The 25,951-nt window shown below is 31.6% G+C and overlaps 1 protein-coding gene across 2 annotated transcripts in view; it reads right to left on the reverse strand.

Annotated features, from left to right (window-relative positions):
• Positions 1–25,951, reverse strand: part of LOC126852982 (midnolin homolog) — a 51,981-nt gene that overhangs the window by 13,272 nt on the left and 12,758 nt on the right. For both annotated transcript variants that reach the window (XM_050598331.1, XM_050598332.1), the window contains exon 2: positions 10,620–10,707. In XM_050598331.1, the coding sequence (XP_050454288.1) occupies positions 10,620–10,707 (88 nt within the window). The remainder of the gene's footprint in view (positions 1–10,619; positions 10,708–25,951) is intronic.

The following is a 25,951-nucleotide window of genomic DNA, read 5'->3' on the forward strand; positions in this document are numbered from 1 at the left end:
AAATTGAATTATTTGGTGAAAAATTGTTATTCTTATGTTTAAACTAGCATAATTTTTACAATAAACTCATATATGTATGTATGTATGTATGTATGTATGTATGTATGTATGTATGTATGTATGTATGTATGTATGTATGTATGTATGTATGTATGTATGTATATATATATATATATATATATATATATATATATATATATATACATACATACATACATACATACATACATACATACATACATACATACATATATGAGTTTATTGTAAAAATTATGCTAGTTTAAACATAAGAATAACAATTTTTCACCAAATAATTCAATTTTTTCTTAATCAAATTTTTAAAATACAGAGATAGGATATATGTAACAGTGTTTTTCTTACTTAATATTCATATTTCTTTATATAAAAAATGACACTTTTGTTTTTATTTTTGTTCTTTTTTAATGGCAAAAGAAAGTACAACTAATAAAACTTGTTTCAAAATTCTGCACGAAGATCCGTTAAAGGTACACTTTAGGAATTATTTGCGTGTACAAAGACATTATTTGTTTAATTCGGTTAGATATAACAACAGTGACAATTAATCATTTTGACAATTATTAATTTGCTTGAATATTGATAAATTAATCGGTCGCTCGGTCTCTCTTCTTCTTCTTTTTAAAATCTCGACAATAAATACATATTTATATATGCATTAATTTATAAATGAACTTTAAATTAAGATTCCATTCTTCATCTTTGTTACGCTATCTGACACTCTTTTGTATGTTCGCGAAGTCAACAAACCCGATCTCGTCGGTGAAACGGCTCTTACAAAACCATTAACCAATCGGGTCCACAACATACCCAGTATCCAATCATCTGCTTCTCCCGTGGCAAACTTCCTTAATGCTCGATGACCGATGAGACTTATGAATCGCGATACACCATTTAAAAATTGTGAGACGCGTTGTAACTTCGTTTCTTGAAAGATTTTTGGAAAAAAAAATAATCTTGAGATCAAAATTTTCTCAATTGTGTGTATCAGAGACTGACAATCTCTCCAAGTTCTCGTACAAATTTCTCACACAAAAAGTGTGTTACATCATTCGAGATATCTATCTAGTTTGTAAAAAGATTCCCTGAAAATTCTCTGATTTTTTAGACAATTTATTCAAAATTCTAAGTAAAATTAAAGAATTTTTAGATAAAACTTTTTAATATAAGTTTTTTTGTGTGCGTTTTCTAATGCTTTTCACTCATACAAAGAAAAAATAAATCACTTAAATTTTAAATTAAAAAATAAACTGGAAACAATAGAATGACTTTCGTCGATAAGTATTTTTCATTTACATAATATTTTCATTTTCTATTCTTAATTTTCAGAATTGTAATAAAAAATATATACTCAATATTGTAAATTTAGTATTTTTTGCTATGACAATGAACACGTATAATTAAAGAGAAAGATATATATTTATAATATATTTGAAACATATAATTTACAATCATTGGCCAATCAGATTTACCAATGTTTACAATATAAGAACAAAATAATTAGAGAAAAATTTTTTTAAAAATTTTCTGAGTTGAATAAAATTCTACGAGAATTCCCTGATTTTTCAAGTTAAAAACAAAATCCCTCAAAATTCAAGATTTTCTAAATTTTTCCAGAGAGTAGACACCTTGGTTACAACATTGTTATTCCCAACTCTTCTATCAGTTGTGCTCGAAGAAGAAATTCTTCCGAAGAAGTGTATTCCCTTGTTGCGAAAACTAGCTGAAAGTTAACATTGCAACTACTAAATGAGTGAGAGCGATAATAAAAGCGATTACACATGGGTCAAATAGATTGAACACTGACGCGGTTGACCGCGTAATTGATGAACTTGTTGACTTTTCCTTATCGGAATTAAAAATAAAGAGTAAGGATACAAATCAATATAAAAATAAAACCTCGACAACAATTTTCTCGTGCATTCTATTCGCAAATGTTATCTTTTTTTTTTAATTTTAAACTTCCCTTTATCACACGATATAAAATGTATAAAAGTGAAATGGCTATTTCATTTCTCGTAAAAATAATTTCACTTTTTGCTTTTCCATTTTCAGATAAAATTTATTCATTCAATTTCTTCTGTCTGTCTACGTGTCCTCTTTTTAATTCATTTACAGCCTCGCTTGAGATTCTAGGAATGAGAGATAGACTATTTAAACACTGCACTCAAGAATAAATGCAACGATAATCTGTCGAATTCTTTTATCCAATGGTGAAATAATGATCAATGACCGTGCGTATCCGACGGAAATAGCCGACACACCAATTGGATTGCCATCGTCATCTTCGATCGCGAAATCAATTTACCGTAAAGTGGGTTTGTATGCCTTAACGTGATAATCTCAATTGCCGTTCAGTTAAATCAAAACGCCGGAAATCTAGAAATTGGATAAAGTAGTTAATGAAAAAACACATACATTAACTACGATGATGATTATCAGTGAAACAAAACGTTTATAAAAAGGTAATAAAAAGAATAATATTCATATTCAGGACAAGTCTATCATCTTTAAATCCAATATTTCAAACGTCAAAAAATATCAGAACAAAAGATGTGATAGAGCTAACGTTGCAAAAAAGAAGAGAAAGTGAAAGCTTTTTTAGGAGAAAAGATTTATACAGTGTTCAAAAAAAATTCAGAACATTAAAGGCAAATAGTATTCACAAAATGGAGAGGAAAAAAATCCTAATAAATATGGAACAAAAAATTAATATTGTCTAAGTTACGAACTATTTTCCATTTTAATTAAAGTATGTGATTTGTATTGCTTCTGGTATTCTCATGCGGTATACAAACAGACATGATTACATCAAAAAATACAAAATGCCTGTCAAAGTAGCTTAAACAAAATCGGGAATTTTTTAAAGAGTTGGCAATTCTATAATACGAAGATGTGAAGCATGTATAAAAATAGGAGGAGAGCATGTAGAAAATCTTCTGTAAACTTTGAAGATTAAAGAATTCTTCTTTTTTTTCTTTTTAAAGAATAAATTCTTCTTTTGAGTAAAAAAAAACAGTAAGATAATCCGTTGTTGAAGATCGTTCGTAACTCTGACAGTTAATTTTTTAACCCATGTTTATTAAGACTTGTTTTCCTTTATTTTGTGAGTATGATCTTAAGTTAAAGTCGTGAAACTTTTTCTTAACACTCTGTATAATATTGAGTCTTTATATTTTATCTTATATTAGGAAATATATAAAACTTGCATTATAAATTCGATTATATATACAGGGTAAATCACTAAAAGTGTTACAGGCCAATATTTCTAAAACTTAACTACATATAAAATCCTTATTTTAAAATCATTAATTTCATATGTTAACTGCAGTGCGAAGTTGCATTTTTACGTCGAATGCTCACTTTGATACCAAACATTCGCTGGAAAATAAGAATTTTATGTCTCGTCCAGTTTCAAAAATATTAGCCTGTTACACCTTTAATGTTTCACCCTGTATAAATACATATATACGTACATACGTACATAAGTACATACATATATATACGTACATATATACATACATAGATATATAAATACATATATACGTACATACGTACATAAGTACATACATATATACATGCATACATACGTATGTACGTGTCGTTTTTTAATATTTTAGAACGGGCAACAAATTTAATATCGTATATATTTCGATAATATATTATCCACAGATTATTTTAATATCAAATACATGCAAGCAACAAATTCTTTTAATTAGTTTATATGGTATAAGATTGCGTCATATAAATCCGCGGCGACAAAGTGTCGTTTTTTAATACTTCAAAATGGGCATCAAATTCAATATCGTATATATTTTGGTATATTGTCCACAGATAATTTTAATACCAAATATATGCGAGCTTTTAATATCATGCGAGATTTTAATACTAAATATATGCGAGCAACAAATTCTTTTAGTTCGCCAAAGTCGATGATACGGCGCCGAGAGACTGAGTGTATAGTGGTATTAATTAAATAATATACTTTTTTTCAAAATATTTTCACGTTATTTTAGAGCAACAATATAGCAACAAATTCTGGTATATTGATTTTTTATTTTTTACTTTTGTTCATTATGGGGAGAAGCTAGCTTAATGTCAAGCTTCCCCCTCCCTCCCCTCCACTTTAAATTTGAATTCCTGCTAAACAGTTCGAGCAACAAAATTCGGACTACGGCAACAAATTAGCACATAATTAACACTAAATAATTTGATAGGTGCGACATTATTTTGCGTTGGTGGGGTGGCCAGCTTAATATGGATAAACTCGTGTGCAGATAAAGCGGACCAAACTGAAAAGTCCTTTATGTGTAACAGCTGAGCGCTCACGCACACTACCAGGTGCGCGGCTCACCGACGTGCGCCGGGCTAAAGATCAGCGATGAGACTTTACTTAATAATTTTTTTATTAAACGTTATATAAAAAAAAGATAAAGGACTTTTCGTCTCAGTTTGGTCCGCTCTACCTGCACACGAGTTTTGTCCCCATTGATCTAGAACATCCTGTGTGTGTGTGTGTGTGTGTGTGTGTGTGTGTGTGTGTGTGTGTGTACATACATACATACATACATACATACATACATACATACATACATACATACATACATACATACATACATATATATATATATATATATATATATATATATATATATAGAGTCAAATTATTTTGAAAAAGTTACATTTTGGTCGTTTTAGAATGTTTTTTTAGATGTAGGCGTAAAAAAAATGTAAAAGTCACCTCGTTTCTTAAATAAAAAGTTCTATTTTTTAACAACTATAATTGTAGATGATAAAAAGACGAGTCGGACGATCTATGACACCTTGACTATGGAGTGATCTTGAAATGAATTAAAAAAGACGCTTGAATCTTGAAAAAACTTGAGATGACCTTCAAAACTTTTTGACACCTGCACCTAAAAAATGTAAAAGATGACCAAAATGTAGCTTCAAAATAATTTAATTTTTATGTGAAACCTTTTAGTCTAAAATCAATATTTATGAAAATATCTTAGAAGGCATTTTCTAGTAATTCACCCATATATATATATATATACATATAAAAGATAATTAGACCGAAACTTCAGACAGTTATAAAGGACATCAAAACAAGCCAATTTTATCAATAAACTTATGTCCGCAAATGAGTCATTTTGGCACTAAAGAATCAAATACTAACAAGAGCAAAAATCTGTGAAAAAAAAATTATTTTTTCAAAATTTTATTAATATGGTTAAATAGAGATGTTTTTATTATTATTAAAATTTTGCATTTTTTGACATCTAGAATAATTTTCAAGATATATCGAGAAAAGCAAAAAGCCGCTCTTCATATGATTTCACCTCTTAGAATCATTTTTGGACTGTAACTGGAAATTTCTAAATTCATCTATTTCTCCCCTTCCCTTACATGTGCGTAAAGTTTCATAAAAATCAAAATTTTCGGGTTTGTGAAATTTCCTTGTTAATTTTTGATTCTCCTAGTGTCAAAGTAGCTCATTTGCGGACACGGGTTTACTGGCAACGTTGGCTTATTTTAGTGTCTTTTATAACAAACTAAAGTTTGTGGGTCTAATTCTAAAACTCTCTGTATATATACATACAACTCAATTCAATGAATGTTACTGAATGTTACTAAACTTTATTAACAGATTTAATGGATTCTGTGTTTAGCGCGCTTAAAGTATCCTATAAAATGAAATAGTATTTAAATTTAAATGTATAGCTCTCTGGACTTTTTATAACCACTGTCACAATTATTTACTCATATAGAAAAGCGTATTAAAATGTCAAGGATAATATACTTCCGTGTGAGTATATAATAATATACAAAAAATATAGTGTATATATTTATAAAATTATATAATGTAGCAACATGCATGATGAAAATGTAAAAAATTATATCTCTTTAATCACGAGTTTTGAACTTTTGCCGTGAATAATATTAGTAGACAATTCGAATAATGGCAAGATTATAAATCACAAGAATTCACACAAATGGCTGGAAGATACTCGCGCGATTATTATTATTACGGGTACAAATATCATCGTGAGATGGTAGAAATGTTGAAATAAATCGAAGCCTCACCAAATTGATGAATTTTGCAATTTCAAATCGTTTAATGATTTCGCAAGTAATTTCACGAGCCGACCAGAGCGACGTCGAACAAAGGCCGAAAAGCCGAACAACTGCTGGGCTGTTCCTCCCCTCTTTCTTTCTCTCTCTCTCTCTCTCTCTCTCTCTCTCTCTCTCTCTCTCTCTCTCGGATCTCGAGCGAACAGATGAGGAAAAAGCGAACAGTGCCGAGATAAAAGTGTGCTGCGAGACGTTGCTCTTCGATCGCGAGGCGCTCTCGTAGCCGAATCGGGCTGCGTGAATCTGTAGAGGCCCATAGAAGAGGCGCGTCTCGCCACGTCCTTCCTTCTGCCTGCCTGCCATAAAACCACCCACGAGCCGACATTTATAGGGTGTATCAAAAAATATTGTAAAAAGGCAGTAGCTATAAATCCTAAAACGTTTACGAGAAATCGTTCAATTTTTTTTAACGAACTATTTTAATAAACTCTAAATTCGTATGTGCGTGCGTGCGTGTGTTTGTGTGTGTGTGTAGATCTTATACAAGAAATATATTCAATTAATGAAATGAAACACGTTTTACATGTTTACCACGCAAAATGTTAAAAATTCGACGAAATTATTATTACAATTTAAATTATTATATTTCAATCCTCATAAAAAAAAACCCCTCATTGTTCAGATTGTTTCATGTTTTTCACAGTAATAATGTTTTTAAACAGTTTCAAATAATGTGAATCATTTTTATGCAGAATTTACTTCCCATATAAATATCACTGTGTAATAATTATAATAATCATAAAATATATATCATATCCTTTTTCCACGACACCTTATATGCCGTGTAGCGATCACGCCTTGAGACGCGGAGGGAGGGAGAGCAAAAGCGTACAAGAAAGAGTGAAAGAATGAAAGAGAAAGAGAGAGAGAGAGAGAGAGAGAGAGAGAGAGAGAGAGACGGCGGTAGGGAGGGAGGGAGGGAAGGAACGCGCGCATAACGTGTACATACAGGTGCATACAGCTCGATCCTACACATGTATTCTCATACACACATACAAGACAAGTCTTTAAAATTGACTGCGGGTGACCGAGAGAGCCGAGCGAGAGGGCCAACGGTCCCCCTTGACAGCCATGCGAACAAGTCTCGGTCGTGGATAAGGACCGTGCGTGCGCGCATGCGCTGTTGCCAGCAGCTTCCGAACCCGGATCGCCGCCAGAGTTAATTTCCCGAGCTCAGGGGAAAAGAGAGAAAGAGACCCCGTGTGCCCCTCCCTCCTTCCCTTCGACCCCTTTAACTTAACCTTTCGACGTTCGAAACCGAACGGGAGTTTAAAAATATAAAAGTTAAAAAAATATGATCCTCTACTGAAGAAAAAAATTATCTCGATATATCCGTGGCTTTCCCCTTCCATTTCTCTTTTTTTTTCCTGCTTGCAAACACAAAAAGCATCCTCGAACATTTTCGTGTATGTTAAATTTGTCTAGCTCGCCTTACTGGTTTGTACCGTTTTGCAACATCCTTTGCAGCCGTGTAATTCTTAAGCGGAAATGCACAACGAGAAGGGAGGAGAATTGTTTCCGTACGTAACGTTACTACAACTTGTTTCCTAAAAGCTGGTGTTCCGCGTGCGGAACAACACCTGTACATTTGTACTGCTGCCGGTTGGGTTATATTACATTATGTTACGTTACTTCGGCCAGACTTTACGAAAACGTTATGTCGCCTAAAGTCATATGGTCGCCTGGGCGTCATATGTTTATGCGTTCCGATTTCTGTAACAGATTGTTGCGCGACCAAATGTCGCGTATATATATGGTATATACATATATACCGTAAGCGATTCTTAAAAGTCGAAATTTGTGTCGCACACTTTGCCAAATTACAAAAATATTAATTTATTTTATTGATTTAACTCTAATTAATATATATATATATATATATATATATACTGAGAAAAGTTGTTGATTTGACTAAATGTGTTCAATTGATTATTTTTTTAATTGAAATATTTAAGTATTTAAGTCAAATACGTCATGTTAAATTTAACATATTAAATATTTCAATCAAGAAAATAATCAGTTGAACACATTTAGTCAAATCAACAACTTTTTTGCTCAGTGTATATATATTAATTAGAATTAAATCAATAAAATAAATTAATATTTTTGTAATTTGGCAAAGTGTGCGACATATATATATATATATATATATATATACACACACACAAGGTGTTCTAGACTACCCGTACATCCCTTTTCTTTCAAAAACTAAGCATTTTAGAGAAAAACGTTTTGAACAAAAATTGTATGGTTTTGAGGGAAACATAAGATGATGTCATTGGTTTGACCTTGGATGACATCGTTAAGGTCAAGTCAAGGACACCTTTAATTTCTTAAGTGAAATCCCCTATTTTTTATTGCATATTCTTGTAGCTTATCTCGAGAGCTTTTCAAAACAATATAATAAAGTATTTTTTCATTAAGAATTTTTTGAGTTATTTTGTATCTTAATCTGACATATTTTAATATAAAATATCTCGAAAATTATTTAGTTTTCGATAATTGTATTGTAATATTTTTATGTACAGAATAATAAGATGAATCAAATGGTGTACAGAAAATAATTGTTTTTAAAAAAAGTATGCAATTATTTGCAATATATTTTTTTATAACAATTATTTATTTTTTCTTATTTTTATCAAGATATGTAATTTTAAGGAACAAAACAATGTTTTTTTAAAGCATAGGACAAGGCAGATAAAAAAATTAAAAAATCTTACCGATAGCGTAGTAAAGTTGAAACTTCAAACTTCAAAATGCTTTTTTAATTTTGTGTCTACGATGATTTCTCATCGAGTTTCAGCGGTTTACAAACAACCCATTTTTTATGAAAGTGTTTCCTATTTTCTTTAAGTAGTGTATAACGAGCTTCAATAAATTTGTTTTTTCAAACGCTTGATCAATTTCGTGAATCTTATTTTCATCGATTTATTTTCGAAATAAAGATTTATCTCAAAATGCACGAAGGGCTAGTGGTTTAAAGATTGCAACGGATCCGAAGGATAAAGGTGTCGGGGACGTCATGGCGTGACCGAGAAACCAAGTGACCCGGCGATACGCGAATGCCGGAGTTAACGGCGTTTGTCCGCGGCGGTTGCGCGTCTCCTTCGTGTACGTTCTCTTAGTTTTCCGAATCACCGGCATCGTCCGCGAGCGAGGAACGGTTTCAGGACGGAGACTTGGTGGTGCGCGAGAATCCAGGTTGTGATCGCGGATGCGACATAAAAGGAAGAAAAAAAAAACGAAACGAACAATCCCAGTTAGAAGCAGACGGAGCTTCCAATGGAAGCTTAAGGATGTTTTGGCTGAACAATAAACTAAAATATAAATAATATATAAGAAATATGTTTTTTCTTAACTTTTACAGCTTTCTGCTACTATTGTTCCCAAAACATCCTTAAACCTCCATCAAACGCTCCCCATTTCTAATGTTTCTAACTGGAATTGTCTTTTTTTTCTACTAAATTAGTTTATATTGTTTGAAAAATGAAATAAATCTGCATTATAAAAAAAAAGTTAAGTAGAAAATAAGACAATATGAAAAAAAGTAAGAGTGACAGAAATGGCGTCTAGAGTGCAGTTGTAATGTATTGCGCAAAGAGATATTCACACACGCACGCGCGCGCACACGCACAGAGAAAAAAAAATAAAAATAAAAAAAGAAACGAGAACATGCTGTTTTTCTTTCTCTCTCTTTTTCTGTTTGAACAATATGGAAAATTAATAAGCAAAAAATAATTAATAACATCATAACGTCATAACATTATTACAATTATATTACAGTAATATGTAATGTTATTAAATATGTAGGCTATAACATTGACGTCATTATTCAACAAACTTTGATACCAATTTTAAAGTTTTAATAACATTGAAATGGGAGCGCCTTAATATTGCGAATAATGTTGCGCAAATGTTTTTCTTATAACGAGTAAAAATAACATTGATAAAAATATTTGAAATAATGTTTTGAAAAACGTTTCAATGATATTCAAAAATATCATAAAAATTATCAAATAGTAGAACAATCTACGAAATTTTCATGTTTTCAATGTTTTAACATATGACACGTATTTTGCCGGTGTGAAGTTAGCACCGCATTTTCAAAAATCGAAAGTTTTATCGAGAGTTTTATAGAGACGTATTTTTCGCTTCAGTAATTACATAATGCATTCGATATGTATATCTCGTAAAATGTATACAGATGACGTATAAATTAAAAAATTTTTCTCTAATAATAATTTCTCTCGTGAAATTTCTATTTCATTTCGAGAAAAGGGGGGAAGAGTGGATCGAGATCATACCGGGCTTTTCGCGCGATAGTTTGTCTTTCGGTGATGATGCGCGCAGATAAAACTTGCACCAATAACTACTCATTATACCGCGCCAGTTGCCGGGTTCATTTGATTAATACCCACGTCTGCGAGAACATGGAGAGTTCAACTTACCAACAATCCGGTTTCCACACTCGGCAGCAATGTAAGCCGACTGTCGTTCTGTAGGCCATTTTCCGCGAGTGTTCCTTCGCGCAGCTGCCTAAAACAAAAATATCAACATGATGAGTATAGTTACGATCGTTGTCGCAAATTTTGGAAATAAAATCGGTAATGCAAAATACACATTTTAAAAAAAAAATATTAAAAAAAGGAGAAGATGTAATGATCTGAGATCGGAGATTTTTTATTAGACCAATATGTGCTTAATTATTTATAAGAATATCATTTTTCTTCGACGCACGTAAGATTTATGGTCATTCATTTATCGCTAAAAAAATTCACGATAAAGATTTTTCTACAATAATATTACTCAGACTTCGTAGTAGTCGAAAATATAATTATTTTGCTTTTACGCCGGTGACTTCAAATCGCCGGTGTGAAGTTAGCACCGCATTTTCAAAAATCGAAAGTTTTATAGAGAGTTCTATTTGCACCCCAAATAGTTCTATAGTTCCTGATAGGTTTTCAAATCGCGCTTGTTTTAAAAATGTCTATAAAAAAGCCGGGGCAAAATTTCTTCGAAAAATTAGTCGTCGCGGTACATGAATGCTCGATAAAATCGTATGCTCCTCTGATGAAAGTTTCTTCACTGCATCTGCTCTCCCATTGGATCGTTCTTGAGAGCTCAAAACTCATGAATATTCGTATACGACAATCAAATTGGAGCTTTCTGGAAACGTTCGAAATACAACTCGTTCGAACGTGTTAAACGAGAGCACTTCAAAAAAGAGAAGAAGCAAGAAAAAGAAAGAAAAAAAGAAGAAAAAAAAAGATGAAGAAGAAGAAGAAAGCAATACTGTACAAAGAGGAGGTATTGGCAATCGATGAAAAATATATATTTGTATGCCGATAGAATTGGGTCATACTATATCGCTTATCGATATAAACATCCCGGTCTATATATTGGTACATCGACTTTCTTTAATTGTCTCTAAATAAATGATGCGACGAATATAAGTTGTATTTTTTCTTGTTTGCGGAATTGTTAAAATAACCGGTACGAGGGAAACGTCATTTATATTCATTGAAAAAAAATTTTCACTTTATTTATTTTTCCATTTGAAAACGAAGCCCCTTAAGAAAAATGAGCCCCTAAAATGGAATTACTAACTGGAAGTGTTGATGATGAAGAAAAAAAAGAAATATTTTTCCAAACTTGTGCCATATTTCTGGCGATCAAAGTCCATCCGCGACCCGGTTCGCACGCACGCATGCACGCACGCACTATCGTAAGGTTGCTGATGCAACCGCTACCAAGAGCGGAAATCGACCGAAATAAACACGCGTGCGTGTAAACGCGCGCGATAAAAAGCTGCTTTAAAGAGGCTCAATGAGCGGAAACGTGAGGCGTAGGAGTTATCCTGTTATTTTTGAAAATGGCAAAATGCGAACAAAGTGAAATAGAAAGAAAATAAAGCAGTGATTACATAAACTGATTTAAAGTTATTAATATTATTTTTGCGCGTGTCGCAAATTAAAGTAGAATCTTGCTTTCTATTTCCCTTCACTGACCTCTACATTTATATTTCATGTTATATAATTATTATTTAATTTTATATTCTATAATACAGTAAGATAATTACATTATATAATAAATAAAAATAATTTACATCATCTAAATTAATTAATAATAAATTTAAATAACCTATTTATTTTTATTATACCTACTATTACTCTCTTTTATTTGTTATTTCAGGATCTCTTTTCTTGATAGAAAGAAAATTACGCATTGATAAAACTAAAAATAGCATCACTATCGACCACGTCATTAACCGTTGAAGTAATTTATTCAACGTCATCCGACTCATTTCTAATTCGCCGTCTTCATATCTTACGCGTTCTTACCATACGCGATTACAGTGATAACGTGCGATACGGCTTCGGTATCGTCCGATATCACGTATACAATTATGTTGCGATAACACATCGGTGCGTTTTACGTTCGCACAAAAAACGCAAGCCAAAGCAATTGTACAAGTCTGTGCGGCCTCGTGGCTGACATTGATGAAACCTATGATAACGTGATCGTTGCGTAGAAAGGAAACCGATAAGAAAACGCCGATCCAAAGAGACCGCACGACTCCCAGTAACATCGAATCATTAGTATCGAATAACGCGTAAATGTAATAAAGATATGTGCGGTCTCATAGATTCACTCTCGATCTTAATCATAATTGCGTTTATTACTTAAGGATGTATATGTCATATGCTAAACCATTGACAAAAACATGGAAATTTCATTGATTGTTCTATTATTACTTCTGAATATCTGTGCAAAACCTAAGCACAATTCTCTTAATGGTTTGAAAATTATTTAAGCTTAAAGTTTTTATTGATTCTTATGAAAAATCGCATTGTAGCATTTATCAACGAATTTGACAAAAAAAAAATATTGACGGCGAAATAAAAATTTTCACATGTGTTAACAAAATTCTAATAAACATTTGTGCAAACCTTAATTTAAATTCACAAAGTTATTTAACGACTTATAAGTTAGCTGAACAAAATGAGCAGAACTAATTCCGCCTCTCCTCCGCTCACGCATTCACTTTGCAATAACATACAGATGATAATTTAATGTTTATTTCTCATAGATATATGTGTATGTGTGTGTATTATTTCTTTATATGATATTACAAATAATAAATAAGAAAAATATTGATTTTCATTCATTATGTTTTTTATCAATAACTTCTAAACAAACAACAAGCAAAGGCTCAACTTCTTGGATGTTTATCGATCTATATAGTCATTGCAAAGTGAATGCGTAAGCGGGGAAAAGGTGCTGCCCTCCCTCTGCATCTCCAAAAAAATTTTAACCTAACCTAAACCAAATTCAATTTTTTAAATAAAATTCGACAGCTTTTTGCTGCTATTGTAACTAAACATCTATAATTAAGGACTTGTGTGTTCTGATGCAAAAAGTACTTTATTTTCGAAACTAATTATTAAAAGAAAATATTACATATCAAAATTATTCTGTTTCAAAGGAATAATCTTGTCGTATCAACATCGATATTACTCAAGATTAATGATTCTTAACATTCTTTCTTGATAAATTGATAAATTTGATTTTGACACAATTAGCATTGACAAAAGTTCCGCAACAATATTTCACATTTTATAATAAAATAATCAGTTTTATATCATTTACATTGTATCTACGTTAGAAAAATAAAATTATCAATGTATAAAAGATGTATAAATTAATCTATGAACTCCATTGCATTTCAAGGGCCATTTTTATTCTCTTCATTTCTATACATTTTATACATAAGACAATTAAGCAAGGCAACGCACATAACCTCAAAAACTAAAACCAAAAGAAACCGAGAGATGTACTTTGTGAGCTATTCGTTCGTCTCTACGTCATCGACCAAGGCGTATAGAGAATGCGCTTCGTTTTCAGATATAACCGAAGTGCGGGGGAGGACGAGAGGAGAAGATGAAGGAGGGGAGGATGTTCGATGCCAGATCGTCCCGTATGTCCCGGGTTATTGTATCCTTGAACCATTTTCACGATCGCCAAAATGTCCGTCGTTATCTATCGGCCCTGATGAATGGTCCGAACATGCATATTCTTATTCCTCGGTCTTCAGTCACTCGCTCGTAAAAAAAAAAAAGTTTTGGGCGTGTTTCTTTCTCCTCTTATGCCGCGTCCAGTGTTGTTTCTCATTCACTTATTCATCGTGTTATTTGCGCGATACGCAAGGTTGTAATCAATGCCTTGGTCAAATTATATCTCGGTTATTAAAATCATCGGCCTGTTATAGGGCTTAAACTATTATGACTTATGTTGAACGCGTAGGATATATTCCATTGTTTTCTCTAAATACATATATTACTCCCCAATTTTTATCTTAAATCGCATTAATTACACTTAATTAAGCTTATCCCGCTTATTTATATATAAACGGATGTCTGCTCAAATTTTGTACAAAAAATCCCTGATCTCCCAGGTATTTTATTATCAAAATTACAGATAAAGAAAATATTTAAATAATTTTTTGGTGCAACTCTTCCTCTAAAATAAGTGTTTTTAAATTGTATACGTTTTCGATTGTTTTTCAGTCATACGAAGAAAAAATAGAGTCGCTTAAGTTTCCAATGCTAAATATATGCAAATGTACTGAAAGAAAAAAAAATAAATAGCTTTCGCAAAATAAACATTTTTAACACTCATTTTTTTTAATACTAAAAATTACAATAAAGAATATGTATTGCATATTCAATATTTTGTTAAGATATTCAATATACATATAAACAGAGGTAGATGTATTTTTATAATTATTGTAAATACATACTTGTCGATAGGGCTGGCAAAAATTTATTTTTTTGAATAAAATCCAGTAATAAAAACCGCTTTTTTCCGGAAAAAAATTGATCTTTTCTATTAAAAATATTCAAATAAAAAGAAACTCTTTTTATCTATATAACATTTATCACTTGAAAAAGTGTTTTCTAATTTAAACTTTTATTCAATATATAATAATAATAATCAAATATAAAATCCATAATAAATTAGAAATCGTTGTAATAAATAAATTCATTTTTGTTAAGTGTTGAATGATGAACACAATCCAAATCTATTCGGAAAAATTTTTTAATTCTGTTATGTTATTAGATTTTTTTCTTATTAAATTAAAAATTAATATAAAATTTAGTAATATTTAAATCTCTAAAAATTTTAGTTTTAAAAATTTCACATATTAATTTGAATTAAGAAAAACTATTAATATTAATTTAATTTTTTTAAACTACAATGATTAGTATGATTTTTTAATAGAAATAAAAATATCTTTTTGCATAGACTTATATAATTATTCTAATGTCACATGTTATATGGTTATTTTTATAGTTTTTGCCAATTTATCTTATTGGATAAAATCCGGGACAGTAAAAACCGGAATTTGCCATGATTTTCTTCGTTCACTGAACTTTTTTGATCAACAACAAAAGAATCCCCCGATTTTTCCTGGTACAAAAGAAATTCCTGACAATTTCAGATTTTCCCTGATTTTCCAGTGATATCCTTTCGAATAAAGAGAATTTAAACTCACTTTTAACATTATATAAACGTTATCATTAGTTAAACCAGATAAAAAAGGCTCGATAAAACTCCCGTGAACATCTCGTCCCTATGTCTCGTGAAACCGACACCAAAAGATTTTATACCACGGGTTAACGCTACCCCGGCTACCCATCCCTCTTACTGCACTTGAGTAAGATGCCTGGCCATATTGAGAGTTCAGATATCACTATCGTTTTTTTTTTCAACGGCGAGCGGTTAACGATGATTCCTATTGCGGAACAAGAATAGAGAAAAAGGCGAAACTTCTCGGCCGTGGCGAATATGCATCTCACATGAATCATGATCGCTCGGGAAGTATTGACTTTATTTTGCGTGCATATTTGTAAAATGCTCTAGGTTGATGGTTCGAATAACTTTCTTGATAATTTGATGAATTTGATTATTGCGGCATTAACAAAACGCATTGCTCGAATTATTATGAATTTCATATACGAGATATTGCATAAAATTGACTGATTGATGTACATCACCCAAACGTTCGTTTCAAAATTAAAAAAAATTTCGAGATGAAAGGATTAATAAAACTGCATCGGATTGACGTTGGAATTAAAATATTTGTGATTGAAAATATCAACGCTCTCTCTTGAAACGGTTATTGTTGATTATTCATCCTTTTTCTGATGCATATAAGTTGTATAATAATATAAGCATATCTCATAGACGGAAAAAAAAATTAGCTGCCGTAACTAAAAACTGCGTGTGGTAACTACATTTCAGTCGTAATATATGGACAGCAAACATCTTAGCTGTGATATCTATTTATTAAGTGCAACAGCAAACCATTTTGCTGTAGTTTACAAATTTCTTTTGCAAACCATGATTAGCTATGATAGCGAAAATTTTTTTTTCCGCGATACATATAAGAGTACGCGTCGATTCGGAATCGGAAGCGACATGTCGATTAAGCGCGTTAAAGCGATTGCAAAAGCAAGCCCCGAATATTCCCTCCATAGGCGCTTATGCAAATAGGGCTTGGATTGCATGCGCGAATAAATTTTGGTGTACATAATTCAATTTCGCAGCAGCCAGTGCAGCGAGAGATTTTCGCAAGAGAAAACTAATTGAATTAATTATCTAATCATCGATTAATTGACGTATTAATTGTGCAATTGATTGTGTGATGATCTAACGAAGCAACTCGAAAATAGAGACAATCGAATGTACTTCGAAAGTGTATAATGCGTAAAATTGTTCATTTTATCTACATAGCGTTAAAAACTATACACAGGGTGTCAATCCAAAGCTTGTGAAAAGATTTCTCGAAAATTTCCTAATATTTCAGGTAATTTCAAAATTCCGAGTAAAGGAGACGAGTTGAAGAATTTTTAGATAGAACTTTTTAAAATAAGATTTTTTGTGTGCGTTTTCTAATGCTCTTTTCGACCATACAAAGAAAAAATAAACCACTTAAATTTTAAATATTAAATTTAAAAATGTACTGAAAAAAACTGAATGACTTTTATAAGATAAGCACTTCTCATTTGCACAATTTATATTTTGATTGTAATAAAACTTCTGCACGTCACATAATTATAATATGCCAAAGTTCGTGAAAATATATCTTTTTGCAAATTTCTCAAAATTCTGACGTGATGAAACAATTTTAAAATCGGATTCGTGTTTGGCGTCCAAAAACTTATAAAAAACAATTCCTGTTCCGGTATATTTTTCTTTATTGAACTTTGTAATCAAAGAAAGAAAGATATAATATTTATAATATATTTGAAACATAATTCATAATCATTGGCCAAAATTGCCGATGCTTGCAATATAAAAACAAAATGATTAAAGAGAGAATTAAAAAAAAAATTCCTGAGTTCGAATAAAATTCCATAATTCCCTAATTTTTCAAAATAAAAATGAAATCCCTGAGAATTCCAGGTTTTCTAGGTTTTTCAGGGAGTATACACTCTATACAAAATTCATATTCTTTGTATCTACAATATTTCATATCTTTTGCAGAAGAGAAAATGTATAAATAAATACACAATATATATGTTTAATAATAATTATATTTATAATTTTATATTTATAATTTTTTGAGGGGAGGGGAAATTTATTTTTATCAGTATATTTTGTATCGCGGCAACTTTTAAATGAAGACTCTTATCATGGTTACCGAATTGATAACGCCGTATAAAGATCAAATTGAAAAAAATTGAAACCTTACATGCGTCTGATATGAAAATATAGTTTTGCTTGGTTTGTCCAATACCCATTATCTCTTCACGCCAAAATTGCTAAACTTGCTTATCAACCGAGCCTGAAAGTGCTTGACACAATGAGAAATATATATATAATCCTCTCTCAACGCATTTACTTCAAATTTGCGCGATAAAATCGTCGCTTTCATCGCGACCATAGTTTAATTAACGAACCAACGTCTCGAGCCAAATCGATTCATGACGTCGACGTTTATAAAAAGGCAATTGCACCGATGCTACCGCGATAACCGTGCTGACTTGCTCGTCAATGCGACATTTAAAATCGAAATTGGAGACAGATCGATATTAAAAGCAAGCGTCAATGAGTGTAAATGCAAAGTCTCTCGTTTTTATTGGTAGCGGTAAACTTCCGGCTTTTTGTGTAAATTAAACTAACGGAAATTACTGGGGCATAATCGCGAAGCTTACAAAATCATCATAGCATGTTCGGGACCAAGTTTTAAAAAGTTCGATAAGAAAATTCTGTGCTCCTTATAACGTATTGGAAGGTAAATGGATGTAGCGAGATAATATTATACAATTGCAGCAGCAAGAAAGGGAAATTGTGTCGATTAATCGTTCCTGTAAATTCGTAATTGTGATGAATGAATAGACATATAAAAGATCTACCACAAAGAGACGTGATTTTTCGCGCTACATTTAATTTCACATAACAAAAAAATAATTTAAAAAAGAAACTTCAAAAAATGTTTAAGAAAAGAAAAAAGGAAATTTTACTTTTTGTCCGACGTCCTTTCAATGTTTCTTGCTATGTCTTTTTATAATTGTAATTGTCAATGTAATTTTCGAAATATACAGAGTGTCTGATAATAATCGCTCCACCCGTAATGTACAAATAGAGTGGATTAAACCAAGCAGAAAAGTCCTTTATCATTTTTTTTGTTTTATTTAACGCTTAAAAGAATTATTTTTGAATAAAGTCTGGTCAATCATCGCTGATCTTTAACTGGACCCACGTCGATGAGCCGCGCACTTGGTAGTGTGCGTTCAACTGTCATAGCGCGGCTCACCGAGCGCTTGGCTAAAGATCAGCGATGTTTGGTCAAACTTTACTCAATAATAATTCTTTTATTAAGCGATATTCAAAAAAAAATGGTACTAAAAAGACTTTCCTATTTAATTTAATCCGCTCTATTTGCATATTACGGGTGGAGTGATTATTATTAGACACCCTGTAGATATTGAGATTTAGCACGATTGTATAAATACGTGGATTCAGGACTTCCCATTCCTATAGATAAGATCAAGCTAATTAATGAGCATGATACGATGTAAAACACGCATTAACAGCAGTCGCGCAAATAAATCTGCGAATTATATTTTTTCTGGGTCGTGATAACTTTTTATTACTTTTAATGGAACTGAATCCAATCTCTTGCTGTATCGCGATGCGTCAGCGTGCGAGCAAAGTTTTAAAATGCGAATCGTCCCGCCAAGGCGCAAAGCGATTTTCCCCCTCCTTTTTCCCCCTCCTTCTTACGTGCCCCTCCCCCACCGGTGCGCAAATGAGACACACGAGATTCCTCGTACATGAAGAACTCGTATCTATAGGATACAAAACATATATTTCTGTTTAATTTATAAATTCATTAGAAATCCGTGACAACGAAGACGCCGTAGCTATATATTTGCGGTTCTATTTTTATACAAGATGTCCCAGAATTAAACCGACAAATTTCAAGTATTTATTAAGGACACGAAACGAAAACGATTCAACTTTGTTAATAAACTCGTGTCTGCAAATAAAAATAAAAATCTTCGAAAAAAATTACTTTTCGAAATTTTACTAATATGATTAAATAAAGGGTTTTTTTTCCATGAAACTTTTGCATAAACAATTTTTTGATACCTCGAACAATTTTCGATATATCGAAAAAAACAAAAAACCGTTCTACATATGAGGGGTGATTTCATTCCTTAAAACCATTTTTGGGCTGCAACTGAAAATTTCTAAATTCATTTATTTATCCCCCCCTCTACATGTGTGTAAAATTTCATCAAAATCAAAATTTTCGTGTTTGCGAGGTTTCCTTTGTTAGATTTTTTAATTCTCTAATGTCAAAATGGCTTATTTGCAGATACGGATTTATTGGCAAAATTAGCTTGTTTTAATGTCCTTTATAACCACCTGATTTTTGTCTAGTCTAATTCTGGGATACCCTGTATATCGATCTTAAATGAATAAACATACATGGAATAATTTTTATTAATTATATCATATCTCCTAGTCCGCGAATGAGTGGCGATGAGATCGTGCAGAAAATGAGATAAAGAAAGGCGCTGGGATATTCGGCAAAGTGAACATTTTTAGAATACAGCGAGCGTAAATAAGCGCGATAGAATCGAGACTCTCCTCTTGCATAGCATCTATACTACAAATATTATCGTTTTACTTCTCTCTCTCTCTTTCTCTCGCTATCGTTCACACTGTCTCAGAGAGAGGTCAGATGCGGAATATATTCATGCAAATGAAATAAACACGTTTATAATCGCGAGGCACTTTGTCCTATTCGCTGTTGCTCGGCGTTTATTTTCAGTCCGTTTCGCAGAATATATTTCATGCGGATAAATTTCCGCTTCCTTATAATATACGATACACCTTACACAAGCGACGTACGTTATGGATTCTTCGAGAAATTCGGAGTCACTTCATCTTCAGATGAAATTTGACTAGATGTATTTTTTTTTTTTATCTTAATATGATAAAGTTTGAAATTAAAATTGTGTTGTTATACATTGTATATGAAGTAAAATTTGTTCAAAATTTCAAAAAAAAAAAAATATCCTAAAGATATAATATGTTGAGATATATGTTATAAGATTAAGTTTAAATATATGTATAAGCATACACACAGATTTATTTCTGAGAAATTAAATGTGTTCTTTTTAGCGCCGCGTCTTTTTTTACATTCATTGTAGTCAAAATAAAGCAATTACTGCGCTTGTTACCTTGACTTGTTTATTTTAGAATATGTTTCAAGTGAATTTAGATTTTCCTTCGCCTTAGCGGAGTATTTTCAAGCTCCTGTTAGTCTTAAATAATTAATGTAGATTTATTTTGGAGGAAAATTATAGACTTGTTATTAAATACACTTACGCTTTCTGCGCTTTACATATTATATCAGTACTCGCTTTGAGTTTATTGCGGCTATAATAGAAAGTAAATTTTCGCTTCTTCATGTAATGGGATATTTTTAATCTCTCTTAACTTCTCCAACTTTTTAAGCTGATGCAGTTTTATTCTAGAGAGAGATTAGAGTATTGTTCTTTTTAATAACACTTTTTTCACTTGCCGTACTTAAACTAATCCGATTATATGCTTGCGCTTTGAAGAGCGAAAGAGAGAAAAAAGAGAAAGACAGAAAATAAACATAGAAAAAAGGATATAGCTAAAAATAACAGCCTCATTATAAATAACTCTGTGATATATTCATATAGTGATCTAGTTCTTACGATATAATAAATTAATTGCCGAAATTATTTATGCGATTTTATTTGTGCGATCTACGAAATGTGTAAAAATAATGTGAAAGTGTTGTAAATATTGAATAATAAATTGACTAATTACGATAAGATTATTTTAATAAACGCATTAATTTTCAAAATTTGTCATATAATTTTCCTCAAATTAAAAGCAATTATAGTGAATCTAATATTATAACGAATCTAATATTATAGAATATAGCTCCTTTATAGAAAAAAATTAAGCATTATAAGGCACATCAAGCCGATCGATAAGGCTCTGCAGCAGTTTGCATGCAACCTCGTGAACAGATAGATGATCCAAGGATAGATTAACATGTGCACAGTCGCGATTAGATATATTAACGAGGAAAATCATTACTTTCCTAAATACATCCACACTTGAATGCACACGATCCAGAGAAACGCATCCACACGTTCCTAATTCAGAATAAATAATTCAGATGGCAAATTATCTCGAAATCTCGATTTATCTTCTAATAAATAACTATGTATTTACATATTAATTTACGCTGTTATATATTTATACATCCTCTTCCAATACTTTATATCAATAAGGATGTATTTATATATGTATGTCAACTCATATTATAGAGCTGTCCCAGATCGATAAACTTCAGGTAGTATAAAAGACACCAAAACAAACCAATTTTGCCAATAAACCCAGGTCTGCAAATAAAGTTTTGGCACTAGAAAATCAAAGAGAACTTTGCGAACTCGAAAATTCTGATTTTGATGAAACTTAACATAAATATATAAATTAAGATGATAAATAGATAAATTTAGAAATTTCTAGTTGCGATCCAAAAACGATTCTAAGGGATGAAATCACTCTTCATGTAGAGCGGCATTTTGCTTTTCTCGATAAATCTCGAAAATTATTTGAAATGTCAAAAAATTTTATACAAAACTTTCATAATAAAAACCTCTATTTAATCACATTAATAAAATTTTTAAAAAATAATTTCTTTCAAAGATTTTTGCTTTTGTTAGTCTAATTCTCTAATGCCAAAACAATTCATTTGCAGACATAGGTTTATTAACAAAATTGATTTGTTTTGTTGTCCTTTATAACCACCTGAAGTTTATCGGTCTCTTCTTTGGGACACCCTATACATTAATTTCTGTGTTCTCATAAATAGTTCTAATATTTTTATATATAATTATCTGTGCTATTATAAATTTTCCTATGCAATTAATGTAAGGACACCTCGATATCTGAAAAATAAAAATAACCTGCTTCGAAGGTGGCGGGGAAAAAATGCGCTTCTGAAACCATCGTATAGATGGGATATGAAACACTCATTAATTCACCCTCAAGAGTCGCAGAACGACATTATTCATACCTTCCAAAACATCAATTCAGCATTGTATCGTACTGCTATATAGATTTTGGTAGTCCATAGCGAATTTGCAAAAGGAATTTGAAGCAGTTAAGAATCCTGACGGTGTGTCGCCAAACATATTTTTTTCATCGCGCCCAGGGACATCAAGAGCGTGAGGAATGGTGGGGGAATAAGAAGGGGAGGAATGGTGGGGGAATAAGAAGGGGAGGAATGGTGGGGGAATAAGAAGGGGAGGAATGGTGGGGGAATAAGAAGGGGCGGAGAGGTGAAGAAGAAGAAAGAGGAGACGCGACCTTCCACCGCGTACTTCAAGCGCGAAACACGCGTGTGCGTGCACCGGCCTCTCACCGCACACATGGTGCGTAAACAATATGCTAGTAGTCTATACGCGCTTTGTATTGTAGAGGCTAACAATAAGGTAAATCGCGTTTTTCCGCTCGAACATATATATGTGCAGACGAAATGCGAAATCGATGATTTAACAACGACAGTAACATTTTTTCCACCCTTGTTTTCTCCAAGTACTTTACTTAAAAAAGAGTAAACCATTTCAAGAAAGGTAAATGCTTAAATTATTTTGTAATGTAATAAATATTTGCTACATAAACTTTTAATTTAGAGAATTTACTTTTTTTGGGGAGGGGAGAGAAACAAAGAGTAGCGTAAAATCCCTTTTTTCTCTTCCTTTCCTCTTTTTTTCTAAATTTTTAATTTAGATAACTCAGCATAATTTTGGACAATTGTCACACAAATTCTCACCTTGTTACTGTCATTTGCCTTCTTCTATTGCTTTATTGCTTTTTGCACAAAAATTACGAGAATGTCCTTTATCAACTTCCAATTACAATATATATATATATGGGGAACTTTACATTTATAAAGATAATCTCTTAATACGCTAGACAGTAATTCTTTTTGTTTTTAGGAAACACAACACCATACATCTAATAATATAAATAAAAAACTTTCCCAAGTATTATACAAAGAAATTGACAGAAATTAACTGTCATGGTAAAATATCTGATGAGACACGAGATAATATATTTACTCATTGACAAATAACGCTACGTCAGATAGAAAGTGACAAATCTGTGTCATTTAGTAAAAATACTATTTAGCTAAGTAATAGGTACATTTACCTTGGATAAGTAATTATTTGCAGGCTAAAGAAGCAGATATATTTCGGCTGTCGACCGGGTTTCAATCATCTTGACCATCAGTTGGATACTCAAATACAAAAGTTATTCAAAGGTCATACTAATACGCACTAATACGTAACTATAATCGACAAACAGATCAAATAATATCACAATGAAAACAAAAATATTAATGTACATGATGCAAATATTATAAACTGATGATCAAAACGACATTAAATGGCGGAAGAAATTTATGGTCACATTGTAATTTTATTGTTCTAATTTTATTATTATAATTTTATTTTTATTTTCGATGATTATTATTTTCGTTTTTTTTTTATTATCGTATTATTTCGTAATAATCAAATAATATAAAATATCGAATCTATTTATATGCGACTTGTATAGTCTGTGTAAGAAGACATCCATATAATGCATAGACACAATATATAGTACATCAAAAAAGCCACGTATGTGATTTTAAAGTCTTATGGTATAATTCTGCCACGCGTCTCGTCTTTGGTTCTTGAGATTATCGCACGAATGCGCGCGCATTTCATGTCGTGCCTCAATTCTCATAATCAGCTGAATTAACATTTGCTCATAATAACATAAACAATGTATATTATATGCGAAGAAATACATGCTCTCTTTTTCTATTAGAAAAAAAATTTAACAGAGATAATATGTAATAGTATAAAATAAAAAAAAAACTTATAATTAGAGAAATATAAATAATGACTTGGTAAAATATTTCAATATAAACTTACGTATAAATATAATACATTACGTATAAACATAATACAAACTATTTTATATTTTTCAAAACAGTAAGTTATTTTTTTACAATTTAATATAATCAAGTAATTCTTAACTTTTATAGTTACATAATTTAATCTTATATAATATGATAATAAATGTATAAATTTATAAGCAAAAATAAAAATTAAAAACAATCTAGAAATTTGTAGCTGAAATATTAAACCTTAAATTAATTAATAAATTAATCGTAATAAATTCTCGGCATTTCGAAAATTATCGAGAATACATTATTGATTCCGATTTATATCGATAAGCGAGGATGACGTTTCTTTCTCGGAAGACAAATAATTCGAAATTTATAAACGGCTGCCATCTATTGTATATAGTTCAACGGTTGTTTCGTTTCGCGTGGCAATTCTCCACGCTACTAAAAGAGTAGTGGTGGTCTCTTTAAATCCACCGCAATTCCGCTCTATCGATCATTCTGTTTTCTCGAATTGGCGACCGGCCACATTGATTCACTCGCGCCCGGCGCGTTCAACTCTTTCGCGACTTTTCCGAGCTTGTTCCCAAGCTCACGACCGATAAACATGTTTTTTTCGCTCGGCGAAAAATAACAAGGGAAGTATAAACTCTTAAGTAGTAGAGACTCATTTCTCCGACACGCCAATCGTTTGTTCGGACGAGATTTTCGCAGAAGTCGGCGATAAAATTGGCAAGTGTAATGCATTTCGTTTACCATAACTGGTTTACAATATGACTCGTGAATCCCAAGATTTTTCGCTTCCTGCATCGTCAGATATTAGTTATTTATTGTTGCATATCCAATTTAGAATAAAGATTATCTTGCCCTCGTCCCAAAAATCATCTCTCTCATCCTCCCTTTATTCGCGATGCGATAAAGTGGATTCTAATAAGTCTTTCTTCTCGTGGGCAAACGCATATGTAAAGTTATGTTAACATTTATGCATTTGTAAAGGTCATGGCATACAAAAAAACTTAAGCAGTAAGTCTTAAGACTTAAGAATTTCATCCATATAGAATTTTCATCGTTGCTTACGTTTCAATATGGCTGCCTTAGTGTTCAATCACGATTGGTCAATTCGCTTACATCTTAAGGATGTTTTGGAAGTACAATAGTAGCAAAAAATTGTCAAAATTAAAAAAAAACATATTTTTTATGTTTATACTGTTTGAAAAATCAAACAAATGAATCCAGATTATAAAAAGAATTAAA

This window comes from Cataglyphis hispanica, chromosome 11 (assembly GCF_021464435.1).
Source record: "Cataglyphis hispanica isolate Lineage 1 chromosome 11, ULB_Chis1_1.0, whole genome shotgun sequence".
In the NCBI taxonomy this organism is placed as follows: domain Eukaryota; kingdom Metazoa; phylum Arthropoda; class Insecta; order Hymenoptera; family Formicidae; genus Cataglyphis; species Cataglyphis hispanica.